At 36.1% G+C, this 16,488-nt stretch overlaps 5 protein-coding genes across 5 annotated transcripts; all 5 read left to right on the top strand.

The window, feature by feature from the left end:
* The first annotated feature begins 1,483 nt into the window (after positions 1-1,483).
* LOC113655396 (cystatin-like) lies at positions 1,484-3,328 on the top strand. The gene is made up of 3 exons (XM_027165908.2): positions 1,484-2,535; positions 2,891-3,001; positions 3,140-3,328. The coding sequence occupies exons 1-3, from the start codon at positions 2,335-2,337 to the stop codon at positions 3,215-3,217; spliced, it is 390 nt and encodes a 129-aa protein (XP_027021709.1). The 5' UTR covers positions 1,484-2,334; the 3' UTR covers positions 3,218-3,328.
* Positions 3,329-4,946: 1,618 nt separating this feature from the next.
* LOC113655304 (cystatin-like) lies at positions 4,947-6,547 on the top strand. Its single transcript, XM_027165762.2, has 3 exons — positions 4,947-5,957; positions 6,142-6,252; positions 6,359-6,547. Exons 1-3 carry the CDS (start codon positions 5,757-5,759, stop codon positions 6,434-6,436), a joined length of 390 nt encoding a protein of 129 aa, XP_027021563.1. The 5' UTR covers positions 4,947-5,756; the 3' UTR covers positions 6,437-6,547.
* Positions 6,548-9,192: 2,645 nt separating this feature from the next.
* Positions 9,193-10,579, top strand: LOC113655303 (cystatin-like). The gene is made up of 3 exons (XM_027165761.2): positions 9,193-9,824; positions 10,158-10,268; positions 10,391-10,579. The coding sequence occupies exons 1-3, from the start codon at positions 9,624-9,626 to the stop codon at positions 10,466-10,468; spliced, it is 390 nt and encodes a 129-aa protein (XP_027021562.1). The 5' UTR covers positions 9,193-9,623; the 3' UTR covers positions 10,469-10,579.
* Positions 10,580-12,120: 1,541 nt separating this feature from the next.
* LOC113655255 (cystatin-like) lies at positions 12,121-13,150 on the top strand. The gene is made up of 3 exons (XM_047812299.1): positions 12,121-12,321; positions 12,683-12,793; positions 12,962-13,150. Exons 1-3 carry the CDS (start codon positions 12,121-12,123, stop codon positions 13,037-13,039), a joined length of 390 nt encoding a protein of 129 aa, XP_047668255.1. The 3' UTR covers positions 13,040-13,150.
* A 1,492-nt stretch (positions 13,151-14,642) lies between these two features.
* LOC113655305 (cystatin-like) lies at positions 14,643-16,112 on the top strand. The gene is made up of 3 exons (XM_027165763.2): positions 14,643-14,958; positions 15,572-15,682; positions 15,791-16,112. The coding sequence occupies exons 1-3, from the start codon at positions 14,719-14,721 to the stop codon at positions 15,863-15,865; spliced, it is 426 nt and encodes a 141-aa protein (XP_027021564.1). The 5' UTR covers positions 14,643-14,718; the 3' UTR covers positions 15,866-16,112.
* Positions 16,113-16,488: the final 376 nt, after the last annotated feature.

Here is a 16,488-nt window from a genome sequence, read left to right on the forward strand (position 1 = left end):
CATAAATATAAATAGAAGATCTAAGTAAAGATCTAATTTAATTATAAAAATAAAGAATCCTTAAGCCTTAGGAGACGAGGAGAAAATGGACAAAATTTGAAGAGGGAGAAGAAGCTCTGAGGTCCTGAATCACTCTTAAGTAAGATTCCAAGTTAGACATTTTTAAGCTAAAATAGGAGCTCTCTGAGATCTTCTTAGAATCTTGGTACCCTGTAGAATAAATCTTACATTAGCATTATTTTATGAATTACGTATGTTTTAATCAATTCTTAAAAAGAAATATTTCTTCCAGAGACGGTAAGATGACTGGTCGAAGTGACTCAACTGCATGTTTGTTGATAAGCCATTTTATTTACTGATCCAGTGTACATTTACCAAAATTCTGATTAGATTTTATGTTCTTGTAGTACTTGTCTATAGCTTGTACATGATGTCAGGCATAATAGTGAGATCTCTTCGGTTTGCACAATTTAATGGTAATTTAATGCGTGAAGTATAAATGAGTTATAATTAAAAAAGAAAATTTTAATTTAAAAAAATTGGTATCTCTTATTAAGACAAGTATTCACACTCCTTGATAAATGCACTCTATATTACACTTAGGCTCATGCTGTGTGTATTAATTATGAAGCTACTGAAGTCCACCAGTCACACATTGAATTGATTGGACATGATTCAGACAGGTGCACACCTGTGTGTGTATTATTTCCCACAATGCACAGTGTATGTCAGACCAAAATACATATATTTCTGTACGAATGTTTAAGCAGTTTCAAATAAATGCCAACTTCATTCTTTATGAGATTTACACATGAACTACTTCACAGCTAATTCATCGATAGGTGTGCATGGGAAAGTGTGGTGTTATTACTGTTTTTATATTGTTCAGTCCAAAATCCAAGCCATGAAGTTCAAGGAACTCTCCAGAGGCCTCCAAGATCAAACTGTTCTAAGACATAGACAGAGGCAAGGATATACTGTAAAGCCATTTCTTAAGCTTTAAATTTTCCCAGGAACACAGTAGGCTCCATAAGTTTAGAACAGCCAAGACACTTCCTAGCACTGACTGGCCAAACTCAGTATCCAACTAGAAAGGCCTGTCAGGGAGGTGAATAAGAACACAGTGGCCATTCTACACAGAGAATAAAGAACCTGGCAGAAGGACAACCATCTCAGTCAATTGGGCCTTTATTTTAGTGTAACTAGACACTTCTGAGTAAAAAGCAGGTAATGGTAATTAAAGGTCACTGTGGCCATGATGGAAATCTTTCTCTGGTCTAATGAGACAATGTTGAACCTTTTGGGCTGAATTCCCAGATTTCTTTTTTCAGACTTACATTTAGCTTTAAAATTATTACTATTACTGGGGAAAAAAGGGGAGATTTTGGATGAGATTTTGGCCCTAAAAAAATTCTAATTCTATGATGCCACGTACACATTTTAGCCCAGTTATAGTTTCTTACACCTTTCAATTGCATATCTGTTTAAAGAAATCACTTGAACCACTGAAACTACCTTCTAACATTATATAATACACTAGAGACTCTTGAGGTGTTCTTCACCTCTTTTGATCATTTTTCTTGATACTATTTTAATGGCAATCATTGTGAAGGTTGCTGCTTGATAAACATTTCACTTATGATAAAATGGCACTGATAAAAACAAAAAGGAAAGGACTTCAAAATGTCATTAATTACTTTTATCCTAAAAAACAAACATTTTCTGTTCTTGTGTTTCTTAAAGTGGTAGATAAACCTATGGAACATTAAAGGGCAGATTTCAACATAAGTTAAACCGATTATTGCATAGTAAATATTTAATTAAATATTACACTGGGTGGGAAAGTACTTCAAGTTAACATGAAACTCCTGCTTAAGTCTTTCATCACAAAAAGAAAGCTGCTCAAGGACTTAAAGGTCTGTTGAACGTGGGTCACAGAGCAGAATACATGGCATCGTGATACATTTGATTAATACAGAGGTCTTGCAACATGTCCTGCATCTCACCCAGAACATTAGATATTAAAAATCAGCAGGTTTGATAAAGAACTAGGTGTGTGCTTTTAACAGCTGATAATAGTGATATAGGATTTTTTTTAATATATCATGTGTTCTACTTGCAGCATTTATCCCATAGATTATGAAAATTTATCAAATTTAAACAGAGCCTGGTAAACATTTTGGCCTAAACACAAAAAACCTGATGCAGGCACACACACGTCACACAGTTCTCCAGAAACACTCCTCCCACTACAAACAATATTTTCTTATAAATATTCACAGAGTCCCAAGAGAACTGCACTTATCACAGGGTTAAGCTCAAAGCTTCACAACCATGTTTGTAAAATTTGTAGCTACACTCTTGGCTGTCTTCTTAACCGTGGCAAATGCTGGTCTTGATGGAGCTCCGGAAAATGCAGACATAAACAGCCCAGAAGTCCAAAATGCCCTGTCGTTTGCAGTCGCTCAGTATAATTCAGAGAGTGACAGCATTTACATCCAAAAAGTTGTTAAAGTGATTAAGGCCCAGGTGCAGGTAAGATATTTTACTGCTATTTTATAACTTTACAGAGAGAAGCTTCAATTTACATTAATATTACTTTATATAACATTATTATTATTATTATTATTATTATTATTATTATTATTATTATTATTATTATATACAGCTATTTAATGCTATGCTTACATTAACCAAAAGAAAACCTATTTGGTCTGTAATGAGTTTGGTGTCAAGTCAGCGAAAGATCTCATTCTGTACAGGTTTGTATGTAAAAAACATTAGTTCTCACCATGGCAAGTGTACCAAGTGTGGTTCCATCCATTGTGTGTTCCTGTGTGTTCCCAGATAGATTGATTTTCAATTTAGCGATGATTTTTCTTTTGTTTAGGTTGTTTCTGGTGTGAATTACATCTTCACTGTCGAGATGGCTAATACTTCCTGCAAGAAAGAGAAACCCGAAGAAACATGTGCCATCAATTCAGACCCAGACTTGGCAAAAGTAAATGATATATAGTGTTATATAAGTGATAGGTGATAGGTGTGTGTGTGTGTGTGTGTGTGTGTGTGTGTGTGTGTGTGTGTGTGTGTGTGTGTGTTTATTAGTATGCTAACTCTTCTTGTTCTCTCTTCCCTCAAGTCTCATGAATGCAAACTTACAGTGTGGAGTCAGCCTTGGATGATGGACAGCATGAAGCTTATTGAGAATACCTGCTAAGAGAAATCACATCCTATTCTGTGGTCCTATGGCAAGAGATTCATTAACAATTCTGCCTTATTCATCAACCTGTATTTGGTGATGCTAATAAAAGATTGAGTTGTGAAATTATTTTGTTATTTGTACACTTTTTTTATACTGTTGTCAAACTCATCACTAACTTCTCCGGTGATAAAATCTAATTATAAGCAAACACCTTATCAGGGCATTAAGTGTTTATTTAACATAAAAATAAACAAAAGAAGTTTCTGTTCTTGTGTTTTTTACCAAGATAGATAAGTCTATAAAACATTACATGCAGGTTTCAATACACTTTTCATGGATACAAATAAATAGTTATTACAGTTAATATCTAATTATTGTGATGTGGCAAAAGGACTTTATTATTTCTGCAAACCTCCACTGTCATTTTATCTAAAAAGGTCAAGTCAAGTCAAAAAGCTTTTATTGTCATTTCAACTATACAGTATATAGCTGACGCAGTACACAGTGAAATGAGAGACAACGTTTCTCCAGGACCATGGTGCTACATAAAACAAAACTTTAGTAAGTAATCCTAGCCACATAAAGTGCATCTGTGCAACCTGGTGCAAAAAGTACTGGACAAGACAAACAGACAGCGCAGGACAAAAGACAGTGCAAACAGAAAACACAAGACATTACACAAAAGACAATACACAAAAACAGCACCGACCAGTGTAAATACTGTATGTTCAATCAATATTTCGCGTGCAGAAATACAGAAATAAAAGCATTAGCAGGGCTATCAAGTTTTGAAGACAGACAAGCGTGACATCTCCACACCCGCTAACCACACCCACCCCAAATTAAAAAAAGAAAAAAACATTAATGGGGGAGTTGTGTTTGGTAAGGATCACTGACCGCAATTTAACCAAGTACAAAGTATTTGTTTAATTTCCATTTATTAATGTGTGTGTGTGTGTATGTATGTGTGTGTGTGTGTATGTATGTGTGTGTGTGTGTGTGTGTGAGAGAGAGAGAGAGAGAGAGAGAGAGAGAGAGAGAGAGAGAGAGAGAGATTATGACTGGTGTTTGTTGCCTTTTTGGACTCCTTTATCATTTGTAATGTTGGTCCCATTTAAAATAGTTCGGCTCAAGCCCAGCAATTTTTAGGGTCATGATTGAGGACAATGTCCCGTCCAGAGACAAGCTGTTTCGTGTGGAGGTTTTGTTCAAACCGACGCTAATACCCTCGCTAATAAATATGTTTTTGTTTTTTTTCATTGGTTGTTGCGTTAAATCTTACCCAGATAGTGCTATTTTCTGATTGGCTATTATGTAGCCTCTTTTTTTGATTGGCTGAGAAGTGTCAGGCTCGACTAAGAACTGAGACGCGCTTGATTAGAGACAGTGGTGCGGACTGATACATTTTAGGCGCTGCGGCTTATTAAATATATGATAAATACTCAAAAGGTTTTTCTGCGTGAGAAATACGATGTGTGGCGGGAAAGCGTGACAAAAGACCCAAATGCGTGTCTGTCACTCTCAATGCGTGACACTTGACAGCCCTGCATTAGTATTATACAGTAGCAGCAGTTACATGAGGTAATGTACTGTATTGTGCAAAACAGCAATCGACTAAAATGTGAGACAGAATGTGCAAAGAGCAAAAAACAGTGTGCAAAACAGCATGTAAACAGTTAGATGGATATAATATTGGAAGTGTGTGTATTTGGCGTAGGTCTGTGCAGTTCATGTGTATGTGTGTGTGTTGTGCTCAGTACAGTTCAGTTCAGTTGTTAAGAAGTCTGATGGCTTGTGGAAAGAAGGAGGACTAGAGAAGAGAGCCCTCAATTATATTTCTTATTTCATGTCATCAAATGTATCATGCTGTGAAATTTTTGATTTATTAATAGCCAAGACGTTACGGAACTGTTGTTAACACCATACAATTTTGTACATATAATTAAGTACAAGCTTAAATGATCTATCTAAAGGTTCAACATAATCCACATATATATATGATCCAGGTTTCAACAGAAGTTAACCCATATTTTATAGTAAATATTTAATTAAATATTACACTGGGTGGGAAAGTACTTTCAGTAAACATGAAACTCCTGCTTAAGTCTTTCATCAGAAAAAAGCTGCTCAAGTTCTTAAAGGAACGTGGGTCACAGAGCAGAATACATGGCATTGTGATACGTTTGATTAATACAGTGGTCTTACAACATGTCCTGCATCTCACCCAGAACATTGGATATTAAAAATCAGCAGGTTTGATAAAGAACTAGGTGTGTGCTTTTAACAGCTGATAATAGTGATATGAGGATTTTTTTATATATCATGTGTTCTACATGCAGCATTTATCCCATAGATTATGAACATTTATCAAATTTAAACAGAGCCTGGTAAACATTTTGGCCTAAACACAAAAAACCTGATGCAGGCACACACACGTCACACAGTTCTCCAGAAACACTCCTCCCACTACAAACAATATTTTCTTATAAATATTCTCAGCGCCCCAAGAGAACTGCACTTAATATCACAGGGTTAAGCACAAAGCTTCACAACCATGTTTGTAAAATTTGTGGCTACACTCTTGGCTGTCTTCTTAACCGTGGCAAATGCTGGTCTTGATGGAGCACCGGAAAATGCAGACATAAACAGCCCAGAAGTCCAAAATGCCCTGTCGTTTGCAGTCGCTCAGTATAATTCAGAGAGTGACAGCATTTACATCCAAAAAGTTGTTAAAGTGATTAAGGCCCAGGTGCAGGTAAGATATTTTACTGCTATTTTATAACTTTACAGAGAGAAGCTTCAATTTACATTAATATTACTTTATATAACATTATTATTATTATTATTATTATTATAATTAATATTCCTTATTATTAATATTCCTGCGTGTTCCCAGATAGATTGATTTTCAATTTAGCGATGATTTTTCTTTTGTTTAGGTTGTTTCTGGTGTGAATTACATCTTCACTGTCGAGATGGCTAATACTTCCTGCAAGAAAGAGAAACCTGAAGAAACATGTGCCATCAATTCAGACCCAGACTTGGCAAAGGTAAATGATATATAGTGTTATATAAGTGATAGTTGATAGGTGTGTGTGTGTGTGTGTGTGCGTGTTTATTAGTATGCTAACTCTTCTTGTTCTCTCTTCCCTCAAGCCTCATGAATGCAAACTTACAGTGTGGAGTCAGCCTTGGATGATGGACAGCATGAAGCTTATTGAGAATACCTGCTAAGAGAAATCACATCCTATTCTGTGGTCCTATGGCAAGAGATTCATTAACAATTCTGCCTTATTCATCAACCTGTATTTGGTGATGCTAATAAAAGATTGAGTTGTGAAATTATTTTGTCGAGTTGTTATTTGTACACTTTTTTTATGATGTTGTGAAACTCACTAACTTCTCTGGTGATAAAATCTAATTATAAGCAAACACCTTATCAGGGCATTAAGTATTTATTTAACATAAAAATAAACAAAAGAAGTTTCTGTTCTTGTGTTTTTTACCATGATAGATAAGTCTATAAAACATTACAGGCAGGTTTCAATACACTTTTCATGGATACAAATAAATAGTTATTACAGTGATGTGGCAAAAGGACTTTATTATTTCTGCAAACCTCCACTGTCATTTTATCTAAAAAGGTCAAGTCAAGTCAAAAAGCTTTTATTGTCATTTCAACTATATATTACGGAAGCGTATTGCATTCACTTGAGAAAAAAAAATCGACTATGTTTTTCTGAATTAACGACTTAATTATCTCAAAATTATGAGAATAATCTTCATGAAAAAAAAATATTTTGCTCTGTTTTTCTGAATTAACGAGATCCCTTAAACTTGAAAGGGGGGACATGTTTACTTCCATGCAATCCACCTAAAATAGAGCTCCTGGCAGGATTTTGAGGGATCAAGCAGATCAGAATGTTCTTTTTGGTCTGAACAGGCACAAAGTCTTGAGGTGTCTGTGCAAAGTTGACGCACTAATAACCATTTATACTACTTAAAGACAGCAGTATCTCCCAATGTCTCAAACCCAAAGTAAAATAAAACCAGATTAAACTTGAAAGGCGGGACATGTTTACTTCCATGCAATCCACCTAAAATAGAGCTCCTGGCAGGATTTTGAGGGATCTCAATTCAGAAAAACAGAACAATTTTTTTTTAATGAAAAATGATCTCATAATTCAGAAAAACAGAGCAAATACATTTTATTTAAAAAAATGTATCTCAATTTTGAGATAATTAAGTCGTTAATTCAGAAAAATAGAGCAAAAAATGTTTATTCATGAAAAACTCTCATCATTTTGAAATAATTAAGTCGTTAATTCAGAAAAACAGAGTAGATTTTTGTTCAAGTGAATGCAATACGCTTCCGTAATATATAGCTGACGCAGTACACAGTGAAATGAGAGACAACGTTTCTCCAGGACCATGGTGCTACATAAAACAAAACTTTAGTAAGTAGTCCTAGCCACATAAAGTGCATCTGTGCAACCTGGTGCAAAAAGTACAAGACAAGACAAACAGACAGCGCAGGACAAAAGACAGTGCAAACAGAAAACACAAGACATTACACAAAAGACAATACACAAAAACAGCACCGACCAGTGTAAATACTGTATGTTCAATCAACATTTCGCGTGCAGAAATACAGAAATAAACGCATTAGCAGGGCTATCAAGTTTTGAAGACAGACAAGCGTGACATCTCCACACCGGCTAACCACACCCACTCACCCCCCTACCCCAAATTTAAAAAAAAAAAACAACATTAATGGGGGAGTTGTGTTTGGTAAGGATCACTGACCGCAATTTAACCATTTATTAATGTGTGTGTGTGTGTGTTTGTGAGAGAGAGAGAGAGAGAGAGAGAGAGAGAGAGAGAGAGAAGAGAGAGAGAGAGAGAGAGAGATTATGACTGGTGTTTGTTGCCTTTTTGGACTCCTTTATCATTTGTAATGTTGGTCCCATTTAAAACAGTTCGGCTCAAGCCCAACAATTTTTAGGGTCATGGTTGAGGACAATGTCCCGTCCAGAGACAAGCTGTTTCGTGTCGAGGTTTTGTTCAAACCGACGCTAATACCCTCGCTAAATATGTTTTTTTTTTTTTTCTCATTTGTTGTTGCGTTAAATCTTACCCAGATAGTGCTATTTTCTGATTGGCTATTATGTAGCCTCTTTTTTTGATTGGCTGAGAAGTGTCAGGCTCGACTAAGAACTGAGACGCGCTTGATTAGAGACAGCGGTGCGGACTGATACATTTTAGGCGCTGCGGCTTATTAAATATATGATAAATACTCAAAAGGTTTTTCTGCGTGAGAAATACGACGTGCGGCGGGAAAGCGTGACAAAAGACCCAAATGCGTGTCTGTCACTCTCAATGCGTGACACTTGACAGCCCTGCATTAGTATTATAGCAGCAGTTACATGAGGTAATGTACTGTATTGTGCAAAACAGCAATCGACTGAAATGTGAGACAGAATGTGCAAAGAGCAAAAGACAGTGTGCAAAACAGCATGTAAACAGTTAGATGGATATAATATTGGAAGTGTGTATTTGGCGTAGGTCTGTGCAGTCCATACAGTTGATGTGTATGTGTGTGTGTTGTGCTCAGTACAGTTCAGTTCAGTTGTTAAGAAGTCTGATGGCTTGTGGAAAGGAGGACGACTAGAGAAGAGAGCCCTCAATTATATTTCTTATTTCATGTCATCAAATGTACTGTATCATGCTGTGAAATTTTGATTTATTAATAGCCAAGACTTTACGGAACTGTTGTTAACGCCATACAATTTTGTACATGTAATTAAGTACAAGCTTAAATGATCTATCTAAAGGTTCAACATAATCCATATATCCATAATCCACATATATATAATCCAGGTTTCAACAGAAGTTAACCCATTTTTATAGTAAATATTTAATTAAATATTAAACTGGGTGGGAAAGTACTTCAAGTAAACATGAAACTCCTGCTTAAGTCTTTCATCACAAAAGAAAGCTGCTCAAGGACTTAAAGGTCTGTTGAACGTGGGTCACAGAGCAGAATACATGGCACTGTGATACGTTTGATTAATACAGAGGTCTTGCAACATGTCCTGCATCTCACCCAGAACATTGGTTATTAAAAATCAGCAGGTTTGATAAAGAACTAGGTGTGCGCTTTTAACAGCTGATAATAGTGATATGAGGATTTTTTTAATATATAGTGTTCTATGTGCAGCATTTATCCCATAGATTATGAACATTTATCATATTTAAACAGATCCTGGTAAACATTTTGGCCTAAACACAAAAAACCTGATGCAGTCACACAGTTCTCCAGAAACACTCCTCCCACTACAAACAATATTTTCTTATAAATATTCACAGAGTCCCAAGAGAACTGCACTTATCACAGGGTTAAGCTCAAAGCTTCACAACCATGTTTGTAAAATTTGTAGCTACACTCTTGGCTGTCTTCTTAACCGTGGCAAATGCTGGACTTGTCGGAGCGCCGATAAATGCAGACATAAACAGCCCAGAAGTCCAAAATGCCCTGTCGTTTGCAGTCGCTCAGTATAATTCAGAGAGTGACAGCATTTACATCCAAAAAGTTGTTAAAGTGATTAAGGCCCAGGTGCAGGTAAGATATTTTACTGCTATTTTATAACTTTACAGAGAGAAGCTTCAATTTACACTAATATTACTTTACAGTATTTAACATTATTATTATTATTATTATTATTATATACAGCCATTTAATGCTATGCTTACATTAACCAAAAGAAACCCTATTTGGTCTGTGATAAGTTTGGTGTCAAGTCAGCAAAAGATCTCATTCTGTACAGGTTTGTATGTAAAAAACATTAGTTCTCACCATGGCAAGTGTACCAAGTGTGGTTCCATCCATTGTGTGTTCCTGCTTGTTCCAAGATAGATTGATTTTCAATTTAGCGATGATTTTTCTTTTGTTTAGGTTGTTTCTGGTGTGAAATACATCTTCACTGTCGAGATGGCTAATACTTCCTGCAAGAAAGAGAAACCTGAAGAAACGTGTGCCATCAATTCAGACCCAGACTTGGCAAAAGTAAATGATATATAGTGTTATATAAGTGATAGTTGATAGGTGTGTGTGTGTGTGTGTGTGTGTGTGTTTGTGTGTGTGTGTTTATTAGTATGCTAACTCTTCTTGTTCTCTCTTCTCTCAAGTCTCATGAATGCAAACTTGCAGTGTGGAGTCAGCCTTGGATGATGGACAGCATGAAGCTTATTGAGAATACCTGCTAAGAGAAATCACATCCTATTCTGTGGTCCTATGGCAAGAGATTCATTAACAATTCTGCCTTATTCATCAACCTGTATTTGGTGATGCTAATAAAAGATTGAGTTGTGAAATTATTTTGTCGAGTTGTTATTTGTACACTTTTTTGATACCTATGTCAAACTCATCACCTACTTCTCCAGTGATAAAATCTAATTATAAGCAAACACCTTATCAGGGCATTAAGTGTTTATTTAACATAAAAATAAACAAAATAAGTTTCTGTTCTTGTTTCTTACCATGATAGATAAGTCTATAAAACATTACAGGCAGCTTTCAATACACTTTTCATGGATACAAATAAATAGTTATTATTACAGTTAATATCTAATTATTGTGATGTGGCAAAAGGACTTGATTATTTCTGCAAACCTCCACTGTCATCTTATCTAAAAAGGTCAAGTCAAGTCAAAAAGCTTTTATTGTCATTTCAACTATACAAGACAAACAGACAGTGCAGGACAAAAGACAGTGCAAGCAAAAAATACAAGACATTACACAAAAGACAATACACAAAAACAGCACCGACCAGTGTAAATACTGTATGTTCAATCAATAATATGTGTGCAGAATTACTGAAATAAACGCATTAGTATTATAGCATCAGTTACATGAGGTACTGTAATGTATTGTGCAAAATAGCAGTCGACTGAAATGTGAGACAGAATGTGCAAAGAGAACAAAAACAGTGTGCAAAACAGCATGTAAACTGATGGATATAATATTGGAAGTGTGTGTATTTGGTGTAGGTCTGTGCAGTCCATACAGTTGATGTGTGTGTGTGTGTGTGTTGTGCTCAGTACAGTTCAGTTCAGTTGTTAAGGAGTCTGATGGCTTGTGGAAAGAAGGAGGACTAGAGAAGAGAGCCCTCGATTATATTTCTTATTTCATGTCATCAAATGTATTATGCTGTGAAATTTTGATTTATTAATAGCCAGAAAGTTACGGAACTGTTGTTAACACCATACAATTTTGTACATATAATTGTACAATAAGTATAAGTTTAAATGATTTATCTAACATAATCCATATATCCATAATCTATATATAATCCAGATTTTAACACAACAGAAGTTAACCCATTTTTAATAGTAAATATTTAATTAAATATTATACTGGGTGGGAAAGTACTTTCAGTAAACATGAAACTCCTGCTTAAGTCTTTCATCACAAAAAAAGCTGCTCAAGGACTTAAAGGTCTGTTGAACGTAGGTCACAGAGCAGAATACATGGCACTGTGATACGTTTGATTAATACAGAGGTCTTGCAACATGTCCTGCATCTCACCCAGAACATTGGATATTAAAAATCAGCAGGTTTGATAAAGAACTAGGTGTGCGCTTTTAACAGCTGATAATAATGATATGAGGATTTTTTTTATATATCATGTGTTCTATGTGCAGCATTTATCCCATAGATTATGAACATTTATCATATTTAAACAGTGCATGGTACACATTTTGGCCTAAACACAAAAAACCTGATGCAGGCACACACACGTCACACAGTTCTCCAGAAACACTCCTCCCACTACAAACAATATTTTCTTATAAATATTCTCAGCGCCCCAAGAGAACTGCACTTAATATCACAGGGTTAAGCTCAAAGCTTCACAACCATGTTTGTAAAATTTGTAGCTACACTCTTGGCTGTCTTCTTAACCGTGGCAAATGCTGGACTTGTCGGAGCACCGATAAATGCAGACATAAACAGCCCAGAAGTCCAAAATGCCCTGTCGTTTGCAGTCGCTCAGTATAATTCAGAGAGTGACAGCATTTACATCCAAAAAGTTGTTAAAGTGAATAAGGCCCAGGTGCAGGTAAGATATTTTACTGCTATTTTATAACTTTACAGAGAGAAGCTTCAATTTACATTAATATTACTTTATATAACATTATTATTATTATTATTATTATTATTATTATTATTATTATTATTATTATTATTATTATATACAGCTATTTAATGCTATGCTTACATTAACCAAAAGAAAACCTGTTTGGTCTGTGATAAGTTTGGTGTCAAGTCAGCAAAAGATCTCATTCTGTACAGGTTTGTATGTAAAAAACATTAGTTCTCACCATGGCAAGTGTACCAAGTGTGGTTCCATCCACTGTGTGTTCCTGCTTGTTCCAAGATAGATTGATTTTCAAATTAGCGATGATTTTTCTTTTGTTTAGGTTGTTTCTGGTGTGAAATACATCTTCACTGTCGAGATGGCTAATACTTCCTGCAAGAAAGAGAAACCTGAAGAAACGTGTGCCATCAATTCAGACCCAGACTTGGCAAAGGTACAGTAAATGATATATAGTGTTATATAAGTGATACTGTAGGCGATAGCAAGATATGTGTGTGTGTGTGTGTGTGTGTGTGTGTGTGTGTGTGTGTGTGTGTGTGTGTGTGTGTGTGTGTGTGTGTTTATTAGTATGCTAACTCTTCTTGTTCTCTCTTCCCTTAAGTCTCATGAATGCAAACTTACAGTGTGGAGTCAGCCTTGGATGATGGACAGCATGAAGCTTATTGAGAATACCTGCTAAGAGAAATCACATCCTATTCTGTGGTCCTATGGCAAGAGATTCATTAACAATTCTGCCTTATTCATCAACCTGTATTTGGTGATGCTAATAAAAGATTGAGTTGTGAAATTATTTTGTTGAGTTTTTATTTGTACCCTTTTTTTATACCATTGTCAAACTCATCACCTACTTCTCTGGTGATAAAAATTATCATATTTACAGAGCCTGGTAAATATTATGGCTGTAAGGAATTATTTCTCTATTGTCTGCCGCCTGGACAGGATTCAAAACTGTAAGGAATTATTTCCCTCTCATCTGCCGCTTGGACAGGATTTCTTAGCCACTCTCCCTCTGCTCGGTTTCTGGTTCTCTGGCGAGTACTCGGGGTAGTCTCAATGAAACACACCAGTCAGTCTTTCAAAGAGAAGTCCCAACTTTATGTCAAACATGAATATATATATAGTAGTACAAAAAGAGGAAGGACATAATGTGTGTGTGCGGACCTTAATGCTAGTATCTGCAGATGATACCTTGACCGTTATCATGAAGCAGGAAACCTCCCAACATCAGTATCATGTTTTTCATTACTTCTTTCATACAAAGTGTATTGTAGCAGAGCAAATGTGCCAGGGAGAGGTTATGCTAAGGTCAAGGTATCTGTGTGTGTGTATGAGAGAGAGAGAATGTGTGTGTGTGTATATGTTAGTGTGTGTGAGAAAAGAACATTGTATGTACAAGTACAAGTATGTAACCTAGTGAACCAGCATTAATGTACTCAATGTTAGAGATTTAAGCACTTATGTACTTCGCTCTGGATAAGGGCGTCTGCCAAATGCTGTAAATGTAAATGTAAACATTGTGCTTTGTACAGAAAGTCTGCGACATTTTCAGAAAAGATTAAGTATTTTACAATTATTCCCACAATGGCCTAAACACAAAAAACCTTGATGCAGGCACACACACGTCACACAGTTCTCCAGAAACACTCCTCCCACTACAAACAATATTTTCTTATATATATTTTTATAATATAATTTTTGATTAATACAAAGGTCTTGCAACATGTCCTGCATCTCACCTTGACAAGAGCACTGGGCCTTCGTTCATTCATCTTCGGTAAGTGAATTACGTCGATCCGGGTCGCTGTGGAAACAAAGCTTAGTTTTGAATAATTCCATGATTTGTATGCCAACCCATCAAGGCTGCCATGAACACACATTAACACCATTCAGGAGTAATTCAGTACTACCAGTCAACCTATTGGCATTACTCTGAGACACAAAAAGGGGAAGCTGACAAACCACTTTAAAATAATCTAAATCTAATAGTTTATCTAATTTGTCCATTAGACTCAAGATGACACAACAGTCTATTAAGTGTAATTCACTAAAATGACATAATCCATGTCGCCAGGTTTGATAAAGAACTGGGTGTGTGCCTTCTTGACCTTCTGATAATAGTGATATGAGGAAATATATATATTTATATATATATATACACAAATATATATGTATATATGGAATACGTGCAGAATTTTCCATTTGATGTGCAGCTTTATCAGCCACAAAGTAACATTTTCACACGCGGAAATCACGATACACATAGACACGCCCCTTTACTTTGTTTTCCAGACAGGCCCCTCCCACTACCATCAGGATAAAACCTAGAATCGTTCACGGTTCCTTCAGAGAGAGGGTTGTATGTTCATAGCACAGGGTTTAGGTCGAAACTCGGTGATCATGTTGGTAAAGGTTTTAGCTCCACTCCTGACAGTCTTCTTAGCCCTTGCGAGCGCGGACATGGTCGGTGCGCCTGAGGATGCAGACATAAACAGCCCGGAAGTCCAGGGTGCCCTGCGTTTCGCAGTCGCTCAGTATAACGCAGAGAGCGACAGCATTTACACCAGTCAAGTTGTTAAGGTGATCAGTGTCCAGACGCAGGTGAGATGTTTCATCTGATACTTAGCTTATATATTAAATATACACTGCTAATGATACAAATAATCCTTCTGTGTGTGTGTGTGTGTGTGTGTGTGTGTGTGTGTGTGTTTGAGAGAGTGAGAGAGTGAGTGTCTATGTGTGTGTGTGTGTGTGTGTGTGTGTGAGAGAGAGAGAGAGAGATAGATAGATTTCTTTAGGGATTAACATTGCTTTAAACTATTAAAGTAAAACTATTTAGAGCATCGACATATTGAACAACACACACACACACACACACACACACACACACACACACTAACAGAATTAAAATAAAAGCCAAATGTCAGCCAATATTTGGTCCCCACATACATGCTCACATACACACACTCATACACACCCAGTGCACATTCATACACATGCACTTACTCACTAAACTACACCTTTTGCGTGCATTGGGTGTGGGAATTTCAAAATACACAACATACGTAATTTGGCACATACAATGGTAAAGTGGCTTGTGGGCCAAAAATGTCAATTGCTGAAATAAAGCACTCTGCCTCCTCCTATGGGAGAAAACGTTTAAACAAGATGTGGTCTAAAATTTAGTGGTTATTTATTTATTTTCTTCCTTTAGGTTGTTGCCGGTATGAAGTACATCTTCACCGTTGAGATGGCCAAGACCTCCTGTAAAAAAGCAAAAGCTGAAGAGGATTGTGCTATAAATTCAGACCCAGCCATCGCACAAGTTGGTTAAATTCAATTCTCTGATTCATGTACTTGTTTACTATGGTTTATATATAATTGTTTTCCTAAGCATGCTAACTGTTTATGCCTTTCTTTCTCTTCCCTAAAGCCCCATGAATGCACGCTTGCAGTATGGAGTCAGCCTTGGATTGACAGCGTGAAACTGATCGAGAATACCTGCTAAGAGAGATCACGTACTATCAAAAGTGATGAGCTTGTTTAAGAAATTATATATAAAGGTCCTTTATTCATCAGGCTGAAGTTGGAAATATGTATACTTCTCTTTATCAACTAACACCAATAAACTAGGCTCTGAGTTTAGAAAATGATGGTTCTAGGGAAAAAAAATATTAAATTGTAGGCAATATTAGGTAATATAATTTATTGTATTGATGATGATAATAATAATAATAATAAAAATTCTGAATGTATTCTATTGTTAAATCACATTTATTGGTCATCAGCTGGAAGAGAAACGGGATTAGCCAATTGGGTTAACTGGGAAAACTACCAGCCAGTTAAATATACTATAAACACAGAGATCTAAGAGTCTGGAAGAAGTCTGCTGAAGTTTAGTCTACAGATCTACTTTGAATCTCAATAATGTGAAAATACTATCTAGTAAGCCTCTCTCAGGCTTACTGCATTACATTATTATTTGTCCCCAGGTTTAATCTATCGAACATGCAGCTTGTAGGCCAGAACCAGCCAGCTAAAGGCTTGAATCTGGCCCCACAATAGATTTTACAGGCAACGTTCCAAATTAAAATCATCTCTTATACAGTATTGACCATAAAGAAAATCAGA

Source organism: Tachysurus fulvidraco, chromosome 4 (genome assembly GCF_022655615.1).
Source record: "Tachysurus fulvidraco isolate hzauxx_2018 chromosome 4, HZAU_PFXX_2.0, whole genome shotgun sequence".
Classification (NCBI taxonomy): Eukaryota; Metazoa; Chordata; class Actinopteri; order Siluriformes; family Bagridae; genus Tachysurus; species Tachysurus fulvidraco.

Coding starts and splice junctions, on each gene's coding strand:
- LOC113655396 (XM_027165908.2), top strand. CDS start 2,335: ATGTTTGTAAAATTTGTAGCTACACTCTTGGCTGTCTTCTTAACCGTG. Junction 2,536..2,890: donor TGATTAAGGCCCAGGTGCAG/GTAAGATATTTT, acceptor TCTTTTGTTTAG/GTTGTTTCTGGTGTGAATTA. Junction 3,002..3,139: donor CAGACCCAGACTTGGCAAAA/GTAAATGATATA, acceptor TCTTCCCTCAAG/TCTCATGAATGCAAACTTAC.
- LOC113655255 (XM_047812299.1), top strand. CDS start 12,121: ATGTTTGTAAAATTTGTAGCTACACTCTTGGCTGTCTTCTTAACCGTG. Junction 12,322..12,682: donor TGAATAAGGCCCAGGTGCAG/GTAAGATATTTT, acceptor TCTTTTGTTTAG/GTTGTTTCTGGTGTGAAATA. Junction 12,794..12,961: donor CAGACCCAGACTTGGCAAAG/GTACAGTAAATG, acceptor TCTTCCCTTAAG/TCTCATGAATGCAAACTTAC.
- LOC113655305 (XM_027165763.2), top strand. CDS start 14,719: ATGTTCATAGCACAGGGTTTAGGTCGAAACTCGGTGATCATGTTGGTA. Junction 14,959..15,571: donor TGATCAGTGTCCAGACGCAG/GTGAGATGTTTC, acceptor TTCTTCCTTTAG/GTTGTTGCCGGTATGAAGTA. Junction 15,683..15,790: donor CAGACCCAGCCATCGCACAA/GTTGGTTAAATT, acceptor TCTTCCCTAAAG/CCCCATGAATGCACGCTTGC.
- LOC113655303 (XM_027165761.2), top strand. CDS start 9,624: ATGTTTGTAAAATTTGTAGCTACACTCTTGGCTGTCTTCTTAACCGTG. Junction 9,825..10,157: donor TGATTAAGGCCCAGGTGCAG/GTAAGATATTTT, acceptor TCTTTTGTTTAG/GTTGTTTCTGGTGTGAAATA. Junction 10,269..10,390: donor CAGACCCAGACTTGGCAAAA/GTAAATGATATA, acceptor TCTTCTCTCAAG/TCTCATGAATGCAAACTTGC.
- LOC113655304 (XM_027165762.2), top strand. CDS start 5,757: ATGTTTGTAAAATTTGTGGCTACACTCTTGGCTGTCTTCTTAACCGTG. Junction 5,958..6,141: donor TGATTAAGGCCCAGGTGCAG/GTAAGATATTTT, acceptor TCTTTTGTTTAG/GTTGTTTCTGGTGTGAATTA. Junction 6,253..6,358: donor CAGACCCAGACTTGGCAAAG/GTAAATGATATA, acceptor TCTTCCCTCAAG/CCTCATGAATGCAAACTTAC.